This window comes from Canis aureus, chromosome 16 (assembly GCF_053574225.1).
Source record: "Canis aureus isolate CA01 chromosome 16, VMU_Caureus_v.1.0, whole genome shotgun sequence".
In the NCBI taxonomy this organism is placed as follows: domain Eukaryota; kingdom Metazoa; phylum Chordata; class Mammalia; order Carnivora; family Canidae; genus Canis; species Canis aureus.
The window spans coordinates 17,835,234-17,853,319 of record NC_135626.1 but is presented as its reverse complement, the minus strand read 5'-3'; the positions used below and the strand labels follow the sequence as shown (position 1 = coordinate 17,853,319).

Sequence of the window (18,086 nt, the reverse complement as noted above, 5' to 3'; positions counted from 1 at the left end):
TTATTTTTTTTAATATGTTTTTTTAAGATTTTATTTATTTATTCATGAGAGACACAGAGAGAGAGAGAGAGGGACAGAGACACAGGCAGAGGGAGAAGCAGGCTCCATGCAGGGAGCCTGATGTGGGACTCGATCCAGGGTCTTCAGGATCACACCCTGGGCTGCAGGCGGCGCTAAACCGCTGCGCCACCGGGGCTGCCCAGGTACTGATCTTTTTTTATTTTTTTTATTTTTTTTTATTTTATTTTTTTTATTTATCATAGTCACAGAGAGAGAGAGAGAGAGGCAGAGACACAGGCAGAGGGAGAAGCAGGCTCCATGCACTGGGAGCCCAATGTGGGATTCGATCCTGGGTCTCCAGGATCGCACCCTGGGCCAAAGGCAGGCGCCAAACCGCTGCGCCACCCAGGGATCCCGGTACTGATCTTCTTAAACATTTACTACCTACCGAAATCTACGAAAGGTGGTTTACACAGAGGTGACAACCTCTTCAGGAACCTCATAGCCCTATAGGCTTTAAGTACAAACCCCAGGTCCAGAGGGAGAAGAAACTGTATCACAGATCTCTGGTAAGTGCCTGACAGCTGCAGACAGCCTAAGAAAATAGACCCCACTGGAAGGGGGTGGGTGCAATGTTTTAACCACTGCTACCTCGCCCCTCCCACCACAACTTCGAAAGCTCAGGGAAGCAGTGCTTTCTGGGTAGAGCTCCCATGCAGGCTAGTTCCTCTGACTCTTGATGGTAGGACAGCCACATTAGCCAGGGTTTAGCCAGGTGGGCTCTTCTGAGCTTAGAAACATCCTACACTACTGCTTCCTGCGATGGGCCCACTGAGGATACAAACAGAAGGGCCTGGCTCTCCTCTCTCCCAGGCCTCATCCTTCTCAGTTGGCCCTTGACTTTCCTACTTGGATTTATGGAGCAGGAGAAAGGGATTCTGATCCAACTGGGACTTAAGATCCTCATCTGTACCACTACCTCCTTTCATCTCACTAGACTCAGGGAATGCTTTGTCTTTTGACAGACAATGTAAGAGTAACTGATCCAAAACCAAATACCCCAAAATGCTCTCCCTGAGGAGCCAAGAAAGAACTTAGTGTCTTCCTCCAAACCTGGCATCCTACTTGGCTCTCCTCTTCTCCATCCCCCCAGCCAGTCAGTCACCAAGGCTACAGAGTCCCTTGGTTGCTCAAGTCTGAAATCTCTCTCCACCTCCACTGCTCTACCCAAGTGTGGGCCTCTGTTCCAGGATGACAACGGTCGGGCGCTCACTGTTTGCTCCATGGCTGCCCTTGCTACAGCCGAAAGCATTCTCCACAAGCAGCCAGAGAGATTTTCTAAAATCTTTTCCTATCACTCCCTGCTTCCTGACCTTTGGTGGAAGCTCGCATTCCTTAGGCTGGTTCACACGGGGCCTTCATGACCTGTCCCCTGCTTGCCTCTTCGGCCACTTCTCTCAGTACTCATTCCTCACGCACTGTGCCCCCAGCCTTATCCCCCAAATGCGTCATTCTCTCTCCAACCTCTAGGTCTTGGTATGAGTCTCTTACAGCCCTCCCCTTCCTCCTGCCTCCCCTGCATTCACATCCCACCCAGATGTCAGCTTTCCCTGTGATCACTCCCAGGACTGTACTGGAAGTCCCTCTGCTGTGCCTCTGGGACCCTGTACCGGCCCCTGTTGGGGAGCATCTCAAGCAGCACTATCATCATCTACTACTTGACCATCTCTTCTGCTAGACGATGAGTTCCTAGGGGCTGGGGTTATGTGCTACTCACTGCTGGATCCCAGGATCTAGCACACAGCTTGTGCTCAGCAGATATCCGTTTAATGAGTGGAGTGGAAGAACAGATGGTGGAAGAAGAGCTGCTTCTCCCAGGCCTGCTGAGTGACTTCTATTGGGCTCCATGTCTGTCCTACTACTGTGGCTCACCCCTACTCCCAATGGAACCTTACTAGCAGCTACAAGGACATGTGGAGGTGTGAGCCAAGCATTCTGGACACACATCATGTGAGAAGGAAACCTGAGGGGCTGTCTCTCCCTGGGGCCTTCTCAACAGGCCAAGGAGAGGAGCCACGAGGCCTGGTCTCCATCTGTGTGCAGAAAGAGAACAGATGGCTAGCCAGTTCCCTCAGAGCTCCCTGGGGACAGGCAATGTGTGGACACAGTTGATGGATGACCTGATGGGCAGGGTGGCCGCCAGGAGCTGTCCTTGTGGGGCCAGAGTTGTCAGGGTGCCCCACCCAGAAGCCTTGAGGAAGTGGGAAGACTCTTCTTGGCATGGAACTGGGCTTAGAACTGCTGCCAAGAAGAGAAGCCAGAGTGGGAGGAAGAGGAGGATAGAGAGGATGAAAGCTGCAGTAGAGGCCGCAGCACTCCCACACCAGCTCCGGGTCTGTCCCAGGAGGTCAGGATGCTGGGCTCCCTCTGTTCCTCTCTGCTGTGGCCTGAGTTCCTGCCACCTGCCAGAGAAGAAAAGATGTGGGGCTTCCTCAGCCCTATGCGTCTCACTGCTCTCTCAGATGGCTCTTGGAAACTCATGAGGTTGGAGCTTGCTATATGTCCCCTGCCAGATCCCCCAGGCATCAGCCTGGGGAAGAAGTCCTCTGGGCACCATGGGGCTTGGCCCAGGGGGACTGGGGCAAGCCAGCATTTCAGGGATACCAGCTCTCGCTGTAATATGGAATCTACTGGGGCCTCTAAAGCTGAACCATTCATATCCCCAGGGATGGAGGAGCAGCAGCTCGTTGGAAAGGGAGAGTGGCTGAGAAATATGAGATGCCAGGATGATTCCTAGACTATAGAGAAAATGAAAAAGCATCTGGGATGTCAGGCCCAGGGCCCCACAAAGGTCTGTGCTGTGGTTCAGCGGGGGAGCTGGCAACAGTCCCCCAGGGGATTCATTCTTTAAGAACAAAATTCCATCTGTTAAAAATGTTAGCCTGGGAGTACACAGACATGGCAACATAGTATGGGCTTTGATTCTAAGATAAAGACTGCTCCTTCTACCCTGTGGTTCCCTGAGCTCAGTCTAGTTTGGTGACTGACACACAGTAGGTGTTCTATGAGAGTTTCTGGAATAAATGAGTCCTGGTCTTCCCTGGATTTCACAATAGGCTCCCTCCGACTCACTACCCTTCCTGACTAGCAAAACTGCTTGACTTCCACTGGGCCCAAAGTAAAGGAAGGTCTGGAACCCACCTCTGGTACTTCCTGCCAGACTTTGACCCTGCCGCTCCCAGGCTCTCCAGGCCCTACATGCTGCTAGGCTGAGAGCCATCTGAGCATCTACTTCCCCTCCCAGGGAGAAAGCCAGCACCAGGACTCTGCCTGCTTCCTTAGCATTTCCTCCCACTTCTGACTTTGATACATCTGGCCAGTCACTTAGTGCTGAAAGGTCCTGGCCAGGCTGTGCAGTGGTCTCACTGCAGGGACCAGATGAGCAATCCTAAAACCCACAGTTGGGAAACAGGGATGGCCAGAAGCCAACGTGTCCTTCATGTTCTGTCTCCAGGTGGAATATTCTAAACTGATATGTTGTAGCCACCCTATCCAAAGACCCCGGGGTTAGAGATCACTGTTCCCCTGGAGACCCTCTCATACACATCATCGAAATCTTTTCTGCTCCTATATCATCCCTTCCACAGCTGTTTTGTGACAGCAGGATAACAGCTGGGGTCTCAGGGATAGTCAGGTCATACTATTTCTGCAGGCTTGATAACTGTTATGTTTCCAGAGTGTTTTCTTCCAGGAGAGGTAGTGAAGACTCTTAGAGCCCAGGTGATCTTTATAAATCAGGTCCAGTCACTCCCCTGCTTCAAACCCTACAATGGTCCCATTTCACTGGGACAAAATCTCAACTCCTATTATGACTTACAAGGTCCTCCATGATCTGGCTCCTGCTTATCTCTGCAATCTTACCTCCTATTCAAGTCCTCATTCAAGTGCAAGAGGAGACCTGAAGTCATCTTACTCCAGAGCTAGCAAAAACAGTTGCACATCCCAGATATTCCATGACACCCTTGCCTTGAAATAATTCATCTTTTTCTTTTAAGTCTAATGGCTAAAAAACATGGAAATCCTATATTTTAGTCCAGATACCAGGCTGGACTAGTAGTCCAGACTGTCTCTCATCTGAAGTGGCACGTGTTTAGCCTCCATGCCCCAATTTAGAACTCAGGAAACATGGTGCCCAGACCCTTAACCCTTGTACCCTGAAGCTTATGTCACCAAGGACCACCCCATACTAAGGTCGCTACTCCTCACAGGTCAGGTAAACCGTCCTTGGGGCCAAGGAATGGCATGACTTCACCATTCCTGGCTACCCCAGTCATCCCCCCAAGCACAAATCCCAACCTCTGCTCCTCCCCACCTCCCAGGGGGATATACTCACATTGGCCAGCTCCCTGCGGGGTCCTTCACCACTCCGCAGCCAGCTCCGGCTCAGCTCGCTGAGCTCTGGAATGGGTTGCACCTTGAGCCGCACGCTGTCCCCAGACTGCCGGATCATCTCCACGATCTCATCCCTGGACTTGCTCTCCACGTTGTGCCCATTAATCTCCACCAGACGATCACCCGGCACCAACCCCAGGGCCAGGTCCTTGGTGCCCGCGCCTGGCTCAGCAAAGTGTACCACCCTTCGGTAGACCTGGCCCTCGGGGCCCCGATCCAGCATGGTGGTGCGTCGCAGGGAGAAGCCAAAGTCACCAGTGGGCCTCCTTTGCAGCTCCAGCTCCCGGAGGGCAGGTGGTGGCAGGTGTGCCACGGGGGGCAAGCGCAGGTCAGCAGGGAACCTCTTAGTCACAAGCTCAGGGCCTCGGGACCGGGGTCCAGGCCTCGGGATGCCTGAACCAGGATGCTGTGCCAGCTGTCCCTCCAGAGTCCTCACCTCCACCTGTGGGGAGGGGGCTGCAGAGTGCTCAGAAGGGGTGGAGGTTTCAGAGGCGCTCTCATCCCGGCTCCGCTGGGAGAAAGAGAAGCGTTTGACGATCATCTGGGAGTTCTGCTTGGCCAGGGAGCCAAACTTGGCGGCCCGCTGCAGCACGGAGCCGCGGAAGCTGCCCTCCTCACCCTTGAGGTCATCGCTGGAGCTGGCGGTACTCAGGTGGCCCGAGTCCAGGATGACGCTGCCCCTGTTGCTGTCGGAGTCGATGTCAGTCAGGTGCAGGTCGGAGCTGCTGGCCACCTTGATGGGGATGGGGTTGGAGATTTCCAGGCGTGTCTTGGATTCGCGCTTTGAGGAGCGGTTCAGATTGAAGAAGCCGCGCCGCAGGCTCATCTCCTCCAGACTCCGCAGCTCCGCTGCCGACATCCGCTCCTTCTTCTCCTTCTTCTCCTTCTTCTCTTTCCGCCCACCATCTTTGTCCTTGTCTTTCTTCATGAGGTTAAACATGGTGGGGTACTGCTTGGGCAGGGGGCAGCACCCCCAGGGGATCACAGGTGCTTAGTACAGGGCCCTTGTGCCCCACCTTGCTGCTGCGAACAAAAACAAGAGACAGAGAAAGGATTATTCGAGCAGAGCCTCTTCCTGGGTCTCCCATCCAGACAAGGCCAACTAATGAGCACAGCTCCCCTTTCCCAAGAGCAAGCTCAGTATGTGCCAGGTGCTCTGCTTTATACAATACCGTCTCTGTGAAGTTAATCCTCGTCACACTGCTATGGGAAGTCTGTGATCACCCCATTTGACAAAGAAGGAAGCTTGAGGTTTAGAGAAGGTTGTAAAAGTCTGTAATGGCCTTTCACCATGATAAGGTGCTTAGTTAGCGGTGGTGTCTAGGAGACCTGCCCTCCTGGCAGGAGGGTGCCATCAAAGCAACCTTGTACCCGACGTCAGATTGAAACACAAAGCTGGGACGCCTGGGTGGCTCAGTGGTTGAGCGTCTGTCTGCCTTTGGCTCGGGGAGTGATCCCGGAGTCCTGGGATCGAGTCCCACATCGGGCTCCCTGCATGGAGCCTGCTTCTCCCTCTGCCTGTGTCTCTGCCCCTCTCTCTGTGTGTGTGTCTCTCTCATGAATAAATAAATAAAATATTTAAAAAAAAAGAAGATTCAAACACAAAGGAAAAAGGAAAGAGACTTCACATACCATCACCTCCCCAGAGCCAATATCGCCTTAAAGCAGCAGTCATCACATGCAGTTTGGCTCTTTGCTCAGCCTGCTGCCCCCCAGAATCAGCCTTAGCTCCTGCCTGACAGAAGACCTCGAAGAACCAACACTTTTTTCACGAGTTCCACTTGCCAGGCACTTGACACACACTCTCATTTGAGCCTCACATCATCCCTGCAACATAGGTATCATTATCTCTCCTTTATAAATGAGAAAATGGGGTTCAGAAAATTAAGTATAGGGATGCCTGGGTGGCTCAGCAGTTGAGCATTTGCCTTCAGGGAGTGATCCTAGAGTCCTGGGATCGAGTGCCGCATTGGGCTCCCTGCATGGAGCCTGCTTCTCCCTCTGCCTGTGTCTTGGCCTCTCTCTATGTGTCTCTCATGAATAAATAAATAAAATCTTAAAAAAAAAATTAAGTATATGATAGTTGTCACACAGCAAGTCAGCAGCAAATCCTGTTTTCTTTCTGGGGCCTTGGCGCCCTGAGTGAAGCAGGGAAGGAAGGGGAAGTTCCAGACTGAACCGATCCTGAGAAACTCACATCCCTTCTCCACCCCACCCCCCCAGACCAACAACTAAATATAGCCCCGGGAAGAAAGTTGTGGCAGCCTGAGAGAAAATCTGGCTCCAGGGCACAGGGCACGTGCGCCTGCAGTGCCAGCCTACTCCTACCCCTGCGCACACCTGACTGGGGACAGGACCGAGAAAGACCTGGTGGGGGTGGAGTTGCAAGCCAGGAAACAAGTTCTAACCAGCAGGGAACAAAGAGTGGAAGTAGGCCATACCACCTAATTAGAAATTAAATGCAATTTTTTCTCTCTCCATGAAGGCCTCCCGCTCTGAGTTTGAGACACAGGACCTATAAGCTCACTTCCAGCAATGACCTTTTGCAAAGCCCTGGAGAGGCCTTTCCTATCTGTGTCCCACCACCGCCACAACAAAGGATGGCCCTCCAGGTTCCCCAACCTACTGAGATGGACCCCTAGCCCCTGTACAAATGCCGAGGAAGACGTCAAGGCCAGGAATTCCCAAAGGTCCTGGTGGCACTGTCTATTGCCTCCTCCCCACCCAGCACCCTGACCCATGTGGTTCCTGAGAGATCAATGTATCCATCCCAGAGCAGTGCTCATCACAGAAATACAATTCAAGTCATAGGTGTGATTTAGAATTTTCTAGCAGCCACACTAAAAAAGGTAAAAAGAAACAGGTGAAATTAATGATAAATCTACATGAAAAACATTGAGACTATTTTACATGCTCTTTTCCATATTAAGTCTTCAAAATCCAGTGTGAATTTTATACTTACAGCACATCTTAATTCAGGCTAACTTAATCCAGGCGAATTTTAAGTATTCAACAGCTACTGGCTATTGAACTGGGCAGTACAATTCTAGAGAAATCTTTAATTGTAGAGCATATCCAAAGAGGTGGGGAATCTGACCCAGTTACTAGCTCCCTGTGGACCTAACAAGCACCCCTTTCCCCCTCTGATCTATTTCTACTTAGTAAAACAAAGTTCCCTCTGAACTTTTTGGTTCGAAATGCTCCATGCACAGTGCCTGGGAGTAGGAAGACAGGGCATATAGAGCCCAAGAAGTGCAAAGCCAGGGGCAGCCTTGTCCAGCTGAGTCTGGACTGATTTGGGATGGGGGGAATACCTGGCAGCAGGCATCCTATCTTCAGGGCTCTATTTTGACATGGGGAGTCTCACTCTCTCCCCTCCTGAGCATTGATGGGGTATGGTACAGACCTACCACATATTAGGACGTGGGATATTTGGTTGGTCATCACCCACCCTATCCCTCACCCATCACTACCTGTACCATTTTAAAAGGTTGATTTAGGGGCACCTGGGTGGCTCAGTCAGTTAAGCATCTGACTCTTGATTTTGGCTCAGGTCATGATCTCAGGGTTGTGAGATAGAGCCCTGCATCAGGATCTGGGCTCCAGGCTCCGCATGGAGTCTGCTTAAGATTCTCTCCCTCCCCCTCTCCCCATCCTGCCCCATGCTCCCACTCTCTTAAAAAAAAAAAAAAAAGGCTGATTTAGAAGATGGCTCCAAAGGTGTGGGAAATGAAGAAAAAAACCTATCTTGGGGACCAGAAAGGGACAAAGGAGTTTCTTGGCCTCAGCCTCAGCCCAACTGCAAGAACCCAACTGCCTACCACACCATCCTACCAAGACACCTCTTTTGGTCTTCAATTCTTACTCTGCAATCTTTACCTTATCCTGGCTCCTTGCTGGGGGCTAGCCATCTGAGCAGTGTCAACGGAAAACAGGCCCCAGAATTCTAGAATCTTTGGGCTGGAAAGGTCCCTGAGAAGTAAGTTCGTGGAAATCCCTGTCTTGGCAAAAGCTTGCCCCTCACTGCGACAGGCAGGAACCACACAGTCACTGCTACAGCAGCAGCACGAGTTGGGTAGCGTGGCTGGGAAGATTAGCAGGCCTGCTATCTAGGCCTGGATCTGCCAATAAATTGCTAGGGGACCTTGAGCCTGTCACTTTGCTCAAGGTTGGACTAGATGATCTAGGTTTCTTCTAGTTCAAAAATTCCAAATATCTAAGTCTCTTGTGGACACAGGTTACTTATTAACTTTCTGCCAAAGCTGTCCCTCTCATCCCAACCCTGGAGCCTTTGGAGGCTGAGTCCATTTCAGCCCTCCCCTCACCATCCCTGTCCTGCCAGTTATGCACACAGCTCACAAGGCACCCCTTCCCCACCATCATCCCTACAATTGCCTGGCTGTGGCTTGGGTTCTCTCCCATACCACCTGCCTGGAGCCACCTGCAACCTCCCTGTCCAGGGCCAGACCCACAGCACAGATGTCTCTGCTCCTCAGAACCCACTCTGCCAGCCACCTGGGCTGTCACCTTCCTATAGACCTTGGACTTTGCAGCATCTTCTGTCCTCAGGTCCAAAGTCTCCAGCAGCAATGACATCAGCACCTTCCCACTCTTCATTTTGGGCTGCACTTTCTATCCACCTCTCCTTCATCTCTTACCCTCCCCAGCAAAGGTTAACTTCCAGTTTTCTGACCTCCTGCTCTGCCTTTCTCCCCTCACCATATTCCAGGAAGCCTTCCCTAATTTTACATGGAGGAAAGGTATGTATATAAATTAGGGTATGTACCTACATCATCTTGACCCTGCTGCTCCCCAAATCAAAGTGAAGTACAATCAACTTAGTCAACTCAGCTGCCTTATTACTTAAAGATGGAGAGCATCTTGACGGCAAGGACCATTTGACTCATATATGCATCTATCTGTTCATCTATAGGAGAAATGATATACATATCCATACAATGGACTATGACTCAGCAATAAAAAGGAAGCAACTACTGATAGACACAACAGGAATGAATCTCAAAAACATTATGTCAAGTGACAGTAAAAGAAGGATTTGACAAAAAGAGTACAAGCTGGGGACACCTGAGGTGGCTCAGTAATTGAGCATCTGCCTTTGACTCAGGTTGTGATCCTGGAGTCCTGGGATTGAGTCCCAAGTCAGGCTCCAGGCTGCTTTTCCCTCTGCCTATGTCTCTATCTCTCTCTGTATCTCTCTCGTGAATAAATAAATAAAATCTTAAAAAAAAAAAAAGAGTACATACTGGTATGGTATTATTTATATGAAGTTCTAGTACAGATGGTCCCTGACTTACAATGGTTCGACTTATAATTTTTTTTTTAATTTATTTATTCATAGAAACAGAGAGAGAGAGAGAGAGGCAGAGACACAGGCAGAGGGAGAAGCAGGCTCCATGCAGGGAGCCCGACGTGGGACTCGATCCAGGGTCTCCAGGATCACGCCCGTGGCTGCAGGTGGCGCTAAACCGCTGCACCACCGGGGCTGCCCAAGACTTATAATTTTTTTAAAAGATTTTATTTATTTATTCATGACAGAGAGAGAGAGAGAGAGAGGCAGAGACACAGGCAGAGGGAGAAGCAGGCTCCATGCAGGAAGCCTGACATGGGACTTGATCCCAGGTCTCCAGAACCACACCCCGGGGTTAAGGGAGCACTAAAACACTGGGCCATCGGGGCTGCCCTCGACTTATAATTTTTTTACTTTATGATATGCATATGTGAAAGCGATTTGCATTCAGTAAAAATCACACTTCATATTTTGACTTTGGATCTTTTCCTGACCTAGTGATATGCAGTAGGATGCTGCTGCATATGCAGTAGGATCATGATGCTGAGCAGTGACAGCAAGACGCAGCTCCCAGTCAGCCACACATTCACAAGGATAAACAACTGATACTTACAGTCATTCTGTACCCATGCTGTACCATTCTTTCACTTTCAGAACAGTGTGCAATCAATTACATGAGATATTCAACATTTGACCATAAAATAGGCTTTGTGCTAGATGATTTTGCCAACCGTATGCTCATATTAGTTTTCTGAGCTCATATTAGTTTTCTGAACACGTTCTGAGCCATTGGCGAGGCTAGCCTATGATGTTTGGTAGGTCAGGTGTATAAAGTGTATTTTCGACCTACGATATTTTCAAGTTACGATGGGTTTATCAGGAAGGAGGCAAACTCACGGTAAGTCAAGGAAGACGTATATAGACAAAGCTAACCTATGGTGGAAAAAACCCAGAATAGTGATTACCTCTGGAAGGTGGGGATGGGAGTAGGGACAGGAATTGCCTGAAAAAGGGCATGAGGGAACTTTCTGGAGTGATGTTCATGTTACATTATCTTGATAGGGATTTGGGGTGACAGGTGTTTACATTTGTTAACAGTTATCAAATAGTGCACATGAGATTTGTGTATTTCATTATGTGAAATATTCACTCAAAAGAAAAAAGAACTCTAAACAAATACTCAAGTCTAGTTAATAATATGTGTACTACAGTATTTGGGGCAAGATATGCTGATGTCTGGGTGGTTCAGTTGGTTAAGAGTCCAACTCCTGATTTTGGCTCAGGTCATGATCTTGGGTTCATGAGATAGAGCCTCGTGTCCACACCAAGTATGAAGCCTACTTGATATTCTCTCTCTCCCTCTGCCTCTCCCCTCCTCTCAAACATAATTAATTAATTAATTAATTAATTTAAGATAAGTGAAACTAATGGAAGAGCTTAGGCTTTAGATGTCAGGTAGAAAACTTAGGACCATACCCAAGGTAATAACTATGCAATCTTGGGAAAGCCACTTCATGCCTCTGTGCCTCTGTTTTCCCATTGGTAAAATGGGGATAATAGCACCTAACACATATGGCATGGGGACTAAATGAAATTGGTATATAAGCCCAGAGTAGGTGTAGCCCAGACACCTAGCCCAGAGTAGGCCCTCAAAAACGGTAGCCAATCAGAGGCACATTCTTATCATCGAAATGGGATGGGAGACAGCATAATAAGGTTTACAGTGTGTACCTCAGCCCAAGTGTGACTAAAATAAATACAAACATAAAATCTTAACGCTGGACAAAACCTTTGTATATGGAAAGTAAAGCCCAAAGAAGTGAAGGCAATCCTGTGAGCACGTGGCCAGGACAGATCACACTGGCTCAAGTCCAGAGGCCCCATGTAGCTACTGCCAAGACTAAGCACAGGCAATTCATAGCTGCAGAAATATGAATGGCTAACAAACACGAATAGGTATTCAGCCACAGACATATGGAAGAAAACAGAGGTATACTGTTGTTCACCTAGCAGTTTAGTAAAAACCACCATTATTAATAACATCAATCAAATAGAAGAAGATAGGAAGCAGGATATCTCATATGTGTTGCTGAGAGTATAAATTAGTGTAAGGAGGGAAAGTCGGTGCTATCTATGAAAATATTTAAATGTACATATTCTTAGACTGGGCAGTTCCACATACAGGACCTCTACTGATATGTTCACACAATAAACATGGCTAATCTTTGCATCACTGTTTGTGATTGCAAAATTCTATCAATATAAAGGTCTGTCACCAGGGGAATAGCTAAATTATAGAACTGGGCAGTTATCAAAAAGAATGGAGATTTGTATATACTGACTTGGAAAGAATCAATACTATATTGTTAAGCAAAAAATATCAAGTTGCCAGATAATATATAATTCTTATAATTATATATTTTTAAAACTGTTTATGTGTGCATATGTAGCCATGCACATTATGTATGCACAATATTTGCATAATGTATAGAAAGATGTATGCTCTGGGGAAGAGACAGGGATTTTAGAAGAATCAAAATAGATTTGTGTTTCATCTATATTGTTCTAATTTTTTACAATGAGACTATTTAGCTGGTGGAGGGGTGTGTGTGTGCGTGTGTGTGTTTATCTAGGCATAGGGGCTTTAGATAGTGGGGTTATGTATAATATTTCTCCTACTCTTCTATATGCTCTTTATTTTCTACAGAAAAAAATTTCAATATTTATATTAAATTATATCTATGTAACATAATGTTATATGTAAACATATAGTATATAGATATATAATATATAAATATACCATATCACATGCTATATATGAATATATATAAAATATATATAACAAGCTTTTAAAGCTCCATTACAAAATTTTATCTGTAGTTTTCTCCGTGGAGTTGGGGCAAACAGGAGTAATAAGACTTTAGCTTTTTACCTAATAGACTTCCTGGGGATTAAAGCTTTTCTCAGAATATGCTACTTTTGTGATTTTAAATATTAAAAAGAAAGAAAAAGAAAGACTTGACAATCCATTTGGCATTAAGGCTGTAAACCAAGTGTGCAATGGTAAGTTCAAGGCTTGCCATCTCATGCCTCGGAAAAGTTTCAGTGACTTGGGGGACTTGGTTAAAATAGATCTTACTAGTGTCTTGTGTCTTTAAGTGGGGACAGATTTAAATGGGTCACCCTGCAGCTGGCAAAGCAGAAACCCCAGGAAATGGAAACTATAACATTAGACTCCCAAGACAAGCGCCCAGACTTGCCTGCTGTGGGTGGATACTTAAAAGGGTCAGTCTCCCCCCACCCCACTCCCAGACCTCACTCATAAATAAATACAAAGGAAATACTTTCCCAAGAGAGCCGGCCTCTCTCCCTTGGCCTCTGACCTCCCTAAGCGGCCGTTTCCTACAGCCCAGGGGCCTTTGTCCCGTGCAGCCTGCACCGGGGACTGCAAGAGCGACCCGGAGGGGCACGCCTGGCACCTGGCCCAGCCGGCGGAGTGGCGCAAGGTGACGCTGGTCGCCGCCGAGCCTCTCCCTGGCCGGTCCTGCTAAGAGCTCGCAGTATCCCGTGACTCACTGCCAGGTCACACGGAGCTTATCTGGCTCCAGGTGCGCTCCCTCCGCTCCCTCCGACTGCACGCTTCTCACATGACATCAGCCCGCCGGCTCCCGCTCCCTCGGAACCGGCCCCGAGCACTTGCAGGCGCGGCCGCAGCCCCGAGGCACCTCCCGCCGCAATACTGTCTCCCCAGGAACGCAGCGATCCCGCAGGCCCCGGGAGGCCCCGGGGGGAACGACAGCGGCAGAGGGGCCAACAGCGCGGCCCGGTCCCCGGCCGGTCCCCGCTGCTCTTCCAGGTGCACCTCCGGGCTCCCAGGCGGGGTTTGCCACAGCCGCTGTCCGCTAAACTCAGCTAACACTACCCGCCCCTCCCCTTCTGTGTGACCTTGAGCAAGTCCTGTCCCCTCTCTAGGCCTCAGCTATTCCAACTATAAAACCTCCGTGGGCCTGAGAGTTCAGATTTGGCCCCAAGCCCTCCCCTTTGCTGGAGAGGTATTCTGCTCAACTATAAATTGCTAGTTCTAATCCTGCTCTGCCTCTGACTCATTGTGCGACCTTGAGCCCATCATCTAACATCTCTGAATATCAGAGAATAATAAAAAATAATCCCTTGTAAGTGAGGGTAAAGTACCTGGCGGAGAAAAAGGGCCCTGGGTCCTGTAAAATCCTCAGTCCACAGTTTAAACTGCTGCCTGACCATAAGCTCTTTGAACCATCAAGGGAATATGGATAATTTACAAGCCACACAGTTCCCACCTCAAGGAAAGTCGAGGTGGGGGGAGGAGTGGAGGCTTTCCAGTTCTCTGCCCTGCCCCTCCCAATCTATCTCCAGACCCCACTCTTTAATTCAGGCTACAAAGGGTAATGGGGGGGGTTAGGCACAATGAGTACATCTTAAGGCACCCCAGGAGCCAGACCCAAAGGAGAACTTCAAAGCTCCATCAAGTCCCCAGCCTCCATCCTGGGGGAACCTGTTAATCACAGCATAGGGTGGGCTGGGCCTTTAAACTGAGCCCTGAGCCTTTAAACTACACCAGGCCAGAGCCCCCCAGCTTTACCCACCACACTCAGGAGCGGCCTGGGACAAGGCCTGGGGCCCAGAGCCACCAACAGGACCCAGCTCACATGGATGATCTAGTTCCAGTCTGTGGCATCCACTTCAGGTCAGGAGTGTCCGGCTGGAGACAGACCTCTGGTTTGAAGGAACAAGAACAGCTCTGCTGCTCTAGAGACCTGTGACACACCAAGTGTGGATCAAGGTTTCCTGAGTTCCAGCAACTCCCTGCTCCACCTGAGTAGGGTGGATTCTCCCTTTCACATTAGCCCCAGTTGGGCCCCACCCAGTCCACTTTCAAGCACCTGCCTCTGGGGGACCCTGGAGACTTCTGCCCAATTTCTGAAGACACATGCACCCCTTGATGAGCACCCCCAAGCTAGGCCAGTGAAGGAGGCTCTAGGCAACAAACTGGCTGCCCAGACTGCCAGGAGTGCAGCTGAGGGACCAGGCAGGAGTTAGGAAGGGCACAATTCATGTGAGGGCTTCCAAGGAGAGCCTGGGGCACCCGAGGAAGCCCTCAGGCACACACCCTGGCACCTGAGCCAGGCCTAGAGCATAAACAAACTAGATACTCAGAGCTGCCAGGCACCAGGTCATCAACGGTTCAAAGTTCAAAGCTTTCAAAGGAAGTGACCACCAGCATTCCATCCCTCCCACACACCCCCTCCACCCCCACCTGCGACCCTTCTCACTGCCTGAACCCTCCAACACAATAGCTTCCCTCGTCATCTTCCTGGAATTGAGGCCCCAACCCCAATATCCCCGACCCCAAATGGACAAGTACATCTCCACCCGAGGCTGTATATAATTAGTCATGTCCAGCAACCAGGAGGATGTTTCCTGGAAAGTCCTCATCACAAAAGGACAGAGGGGAAGCCGAGGAGATGGCAGGCGGTTGGCAAAGAGCCAGTGAGGTCTGTCAGGAAGCCAGAGACCTCAGGAGAGCAACTTTCAATATCCCCAAATAGAAAGTAGCTTCTGAACCAAAAGGGTGGGGAAAGCTAGACAAGGCCTGGCCCGTTGCCATGACAACAGGAAACCAACCTGCCCAAGAAAAGGGCTCCAGATCTCATAAGCACATGGAAAGGCAGCCAGACCCTCTGGATTCAATGTCTCACTAAGGTGATCTTGCCCTGAACTGTCTGGTTGACCTTCCCTCCCTTCCAGCATGGACCCACTGCACACATACTTCTGGCAGGTCACTCTCCTTGGGTGGATTAACAAGGCCTCCTCAGCAACAGACATGCCAGGTACTTCAAATGAGCCCACACAAACCAGCCTGGATCATGGGCCAGGTAAAGGAAGGAGGGAATCTGATTCCATAATTTTGGGGGGTCCATCTGAGGGCAGGAGGGCTCTAGGTAGGAGAGCTCCTCCCAGGAAGCATGGTCCCAGGCCTCCCTACACAGACACAAACAGGGAGGACACTGCCAAACACATGCCCATTGGCCAAGTGACCAGGCAAAAGGAGTACCACTTAAAAAGCAGACCAACTGCCTTCCCCCACCCCCACCCCCACAGTTCATTCTGGCTGGCAGCCTTTCTAACTAATCAGCAGGACACATGTGCCTCGAAAAAGGGTGACATCCCCATCCCCCTCCCTGCCCCCAACAAAGCCCCAATGTGTTGTATGTCCCTGCAGGCCTTATCTCAGCCAGGAACATGACCCACTCCTCACCATGCTTGGTACCAAGCAGCACCCTGCCCCCCTTCCCCAACACGGGGGTGGGGAGCAGCTAACCTTACCACCTCCCCTTCCCATTGGCGAAACAACTGGCATGACAGGTTAGCAGGGCGGGGCGTCAGGGCAGTCTCTCCCAGAGGCCTGGGGCAGCCAGTCCGACCTTCCCACACACACCCCACCCCTTTGCAGGGAAAGGTGAGGTGAGCAGCCAGTCTCGGGGGACAGCCAGCACTCCCTAATCCTCCAAGCCCCGTTCACTCACCCCCATCTTCGTCCCCGGGAAGAGGGTCTGGGGAAGCGGGGTCTCCATTGTTTTGCCAGCTGTCTAGCAGCTGCTCTTTTGAGAGGAGCCCGCTGTCGGCCTGGCAGTGAAAGGGTGAAGGCCGCTGGGAGGGATAAAGGGCTCGGTGGAGGTGCTCGCCTTCCCCGCTGCTTTGCTCGGAGCCTCGCTCGCCGGCTCGCTCGGTCTGGGGGGGCCTGGGCCTGGCTCCGAGAAGCCCCCCTATCCCGGAGGCTGCAGCCTCTAGCCCGCAGCTCGGGGCCACCTGGGCGCCCCCCAGCCCTCAATCCCCCCAAACTGAGGGCCACCCTGCCCTGCCTCCGCGCGTCCCCGAGCTGGCAGCAGGGGCCAGAGCTCCCCTCCCCGCCCCTCCCGGCCGGCCCCCATGCCCCCGCGCCCAGCTCCGCGGCGCGGCCGGGGACGGAGCCGGGAGTCCGGGCCGCCGCTTCCAGGGGACAGTGGGGGAGGAGGAGCCGGCGGGCCCCGCCGCCCGCGCGCCCGCCCGGCCCGAGCCCGCCCCGCCGCCCCACCGGGCCCGCGCCGCCCCCGAGCGGCCGCCCCAGGCGCCCCGCGCTCACCGGCCGCCGGAGCCCGCCCGGCAGGCAGCAGAAGCGGAGACGCGGCATCCAGCGGCCCCGGCCCGGTCCGGGCTGGAGCGCAGCGCGGCGCAGCGCAGCGCCGCCCCCCGCAGCCGCGCGAGCCGAGCCGAAAGGGAGCTCCCTGCTGGCGGCTCCGGGGATAAACGCCCGGCCTTCCTGGCAGCGCCCGGGCGCGCCTCCAGGACGGGCCATGTGGGCCCGGGCGCTGATCCGGAGCCCTCTTTCCGCGTCCGAGGCCCCGCCTGGAGCTCCGGGTGCCCTGGGCGCCGGAGGCCGCTGGGCGCGCCCGGGGCAGGCACCGCGCCCGCATGTGCAGAGCAGGTTCCCTCCAAGGCCGGCCCCGGCCCCGGCCCCGGCACGGGTGGGGGGGGGGGTGGGGGGCAGTGCTGTCCGGAGGAAGCATTTGAGACTTGCTGGTCACATCTTCCCAGGGTGGCTCCGCAGAGGCGGACGCTGGGCGCTGCTGGACGGTGCCAGATGGTTCAGTCCAAAGCAGGCTCTGCCCACATGTCCAAGGTGGCATAGTCAGGAGGTACTCCCCTACGTGGACACGGGCTTGTGGCAGCTTGGTCTGAGAGAGCCCTGCCTCGAGGGGAGCTGCCTGAGGGGCACCAGAGCCCAGGAGGCAGCCCCCAGTGGCACTCACTCACTCCCAAAGGAGTCCAACAATGCTAAGATCAACACCTTTCAGAAGCTTTTTGGAATGAGGTCTGCCCCTAGGTCCTCATGTCCTGTAAATGTCCAGTGAACTGCTACCCACCAAGAAGGGATTTTAGGCCACCTGGGAGAGGCCAGACGTGTTTAGAGACAGGCCCCCAACACAGGTGCTGTCTTGAGTTTGAAGAGGGAGAGGTGGACACTTCTACAGGCAGTGTCCATACTGGAGTGAGGTACCCTAGAATGTGAGAGACTGAGTGGGGCAGAAGGGCAGCTGCCTCCACAGTTAGACCAGCTGAGAACTTCTGCAGACAGGGGTGGCCCAAGCTGACAGATCAGGGAAGGTCAGAGCAAGGCGGCTCAGGAGCAAAGAGCTGAGTAAGAGCTCAAAGATCCTGAGGGATACACCACACCCAGGATGTGCTTTTTCAATAAAGGAATAGCATGTCCCCTAGATTCAGTTAAACAAACTTTTACTGAGAGGCAGCA

The 18,086-nt window shown here is 51.7% G+C and overlaps 1 protein-coding gene across 20 annotated transcripts in view; it reads right to left on the bottom strand.

Annotated features, from left to right (window-relative positions):
• MYO18A (myosin XVIIIA) overlaps positions 1-17,061 on the bottom strand; it is a 98,382-nt gene extending 81,321 nt beyond the window's left edge. For 16 of the 20 annotated variants that reach the window (XM_077851939.1, XM_077851941.1, XM_077851942.1 and 13 more), the window contains exons 1-2: positions 16,920-17,061; positions 4,394-5,475 (exon numbers count right to left, since the gene is read on the bottom strand). In XM_077851939.1, the coding sequence (XP_077708065.1) occupies positions 4,394-5,392 (999 nt within the window). In that variant the 5' untranslated portion in view covers positions 5,393-5,475; positions 16,920-17,061. The remainder of the gene's footprint in view (positions 1-4,393; positions 5,476-16,919) is intronic. The other 4 variants (XM_077851956.1, XM_077851958.1, XM_077851960.1 and 1 more) reach the window with 1 other exon arrangement.
• Positions 17,062-18,086: the final 1,025 nt, after the last annotated feature.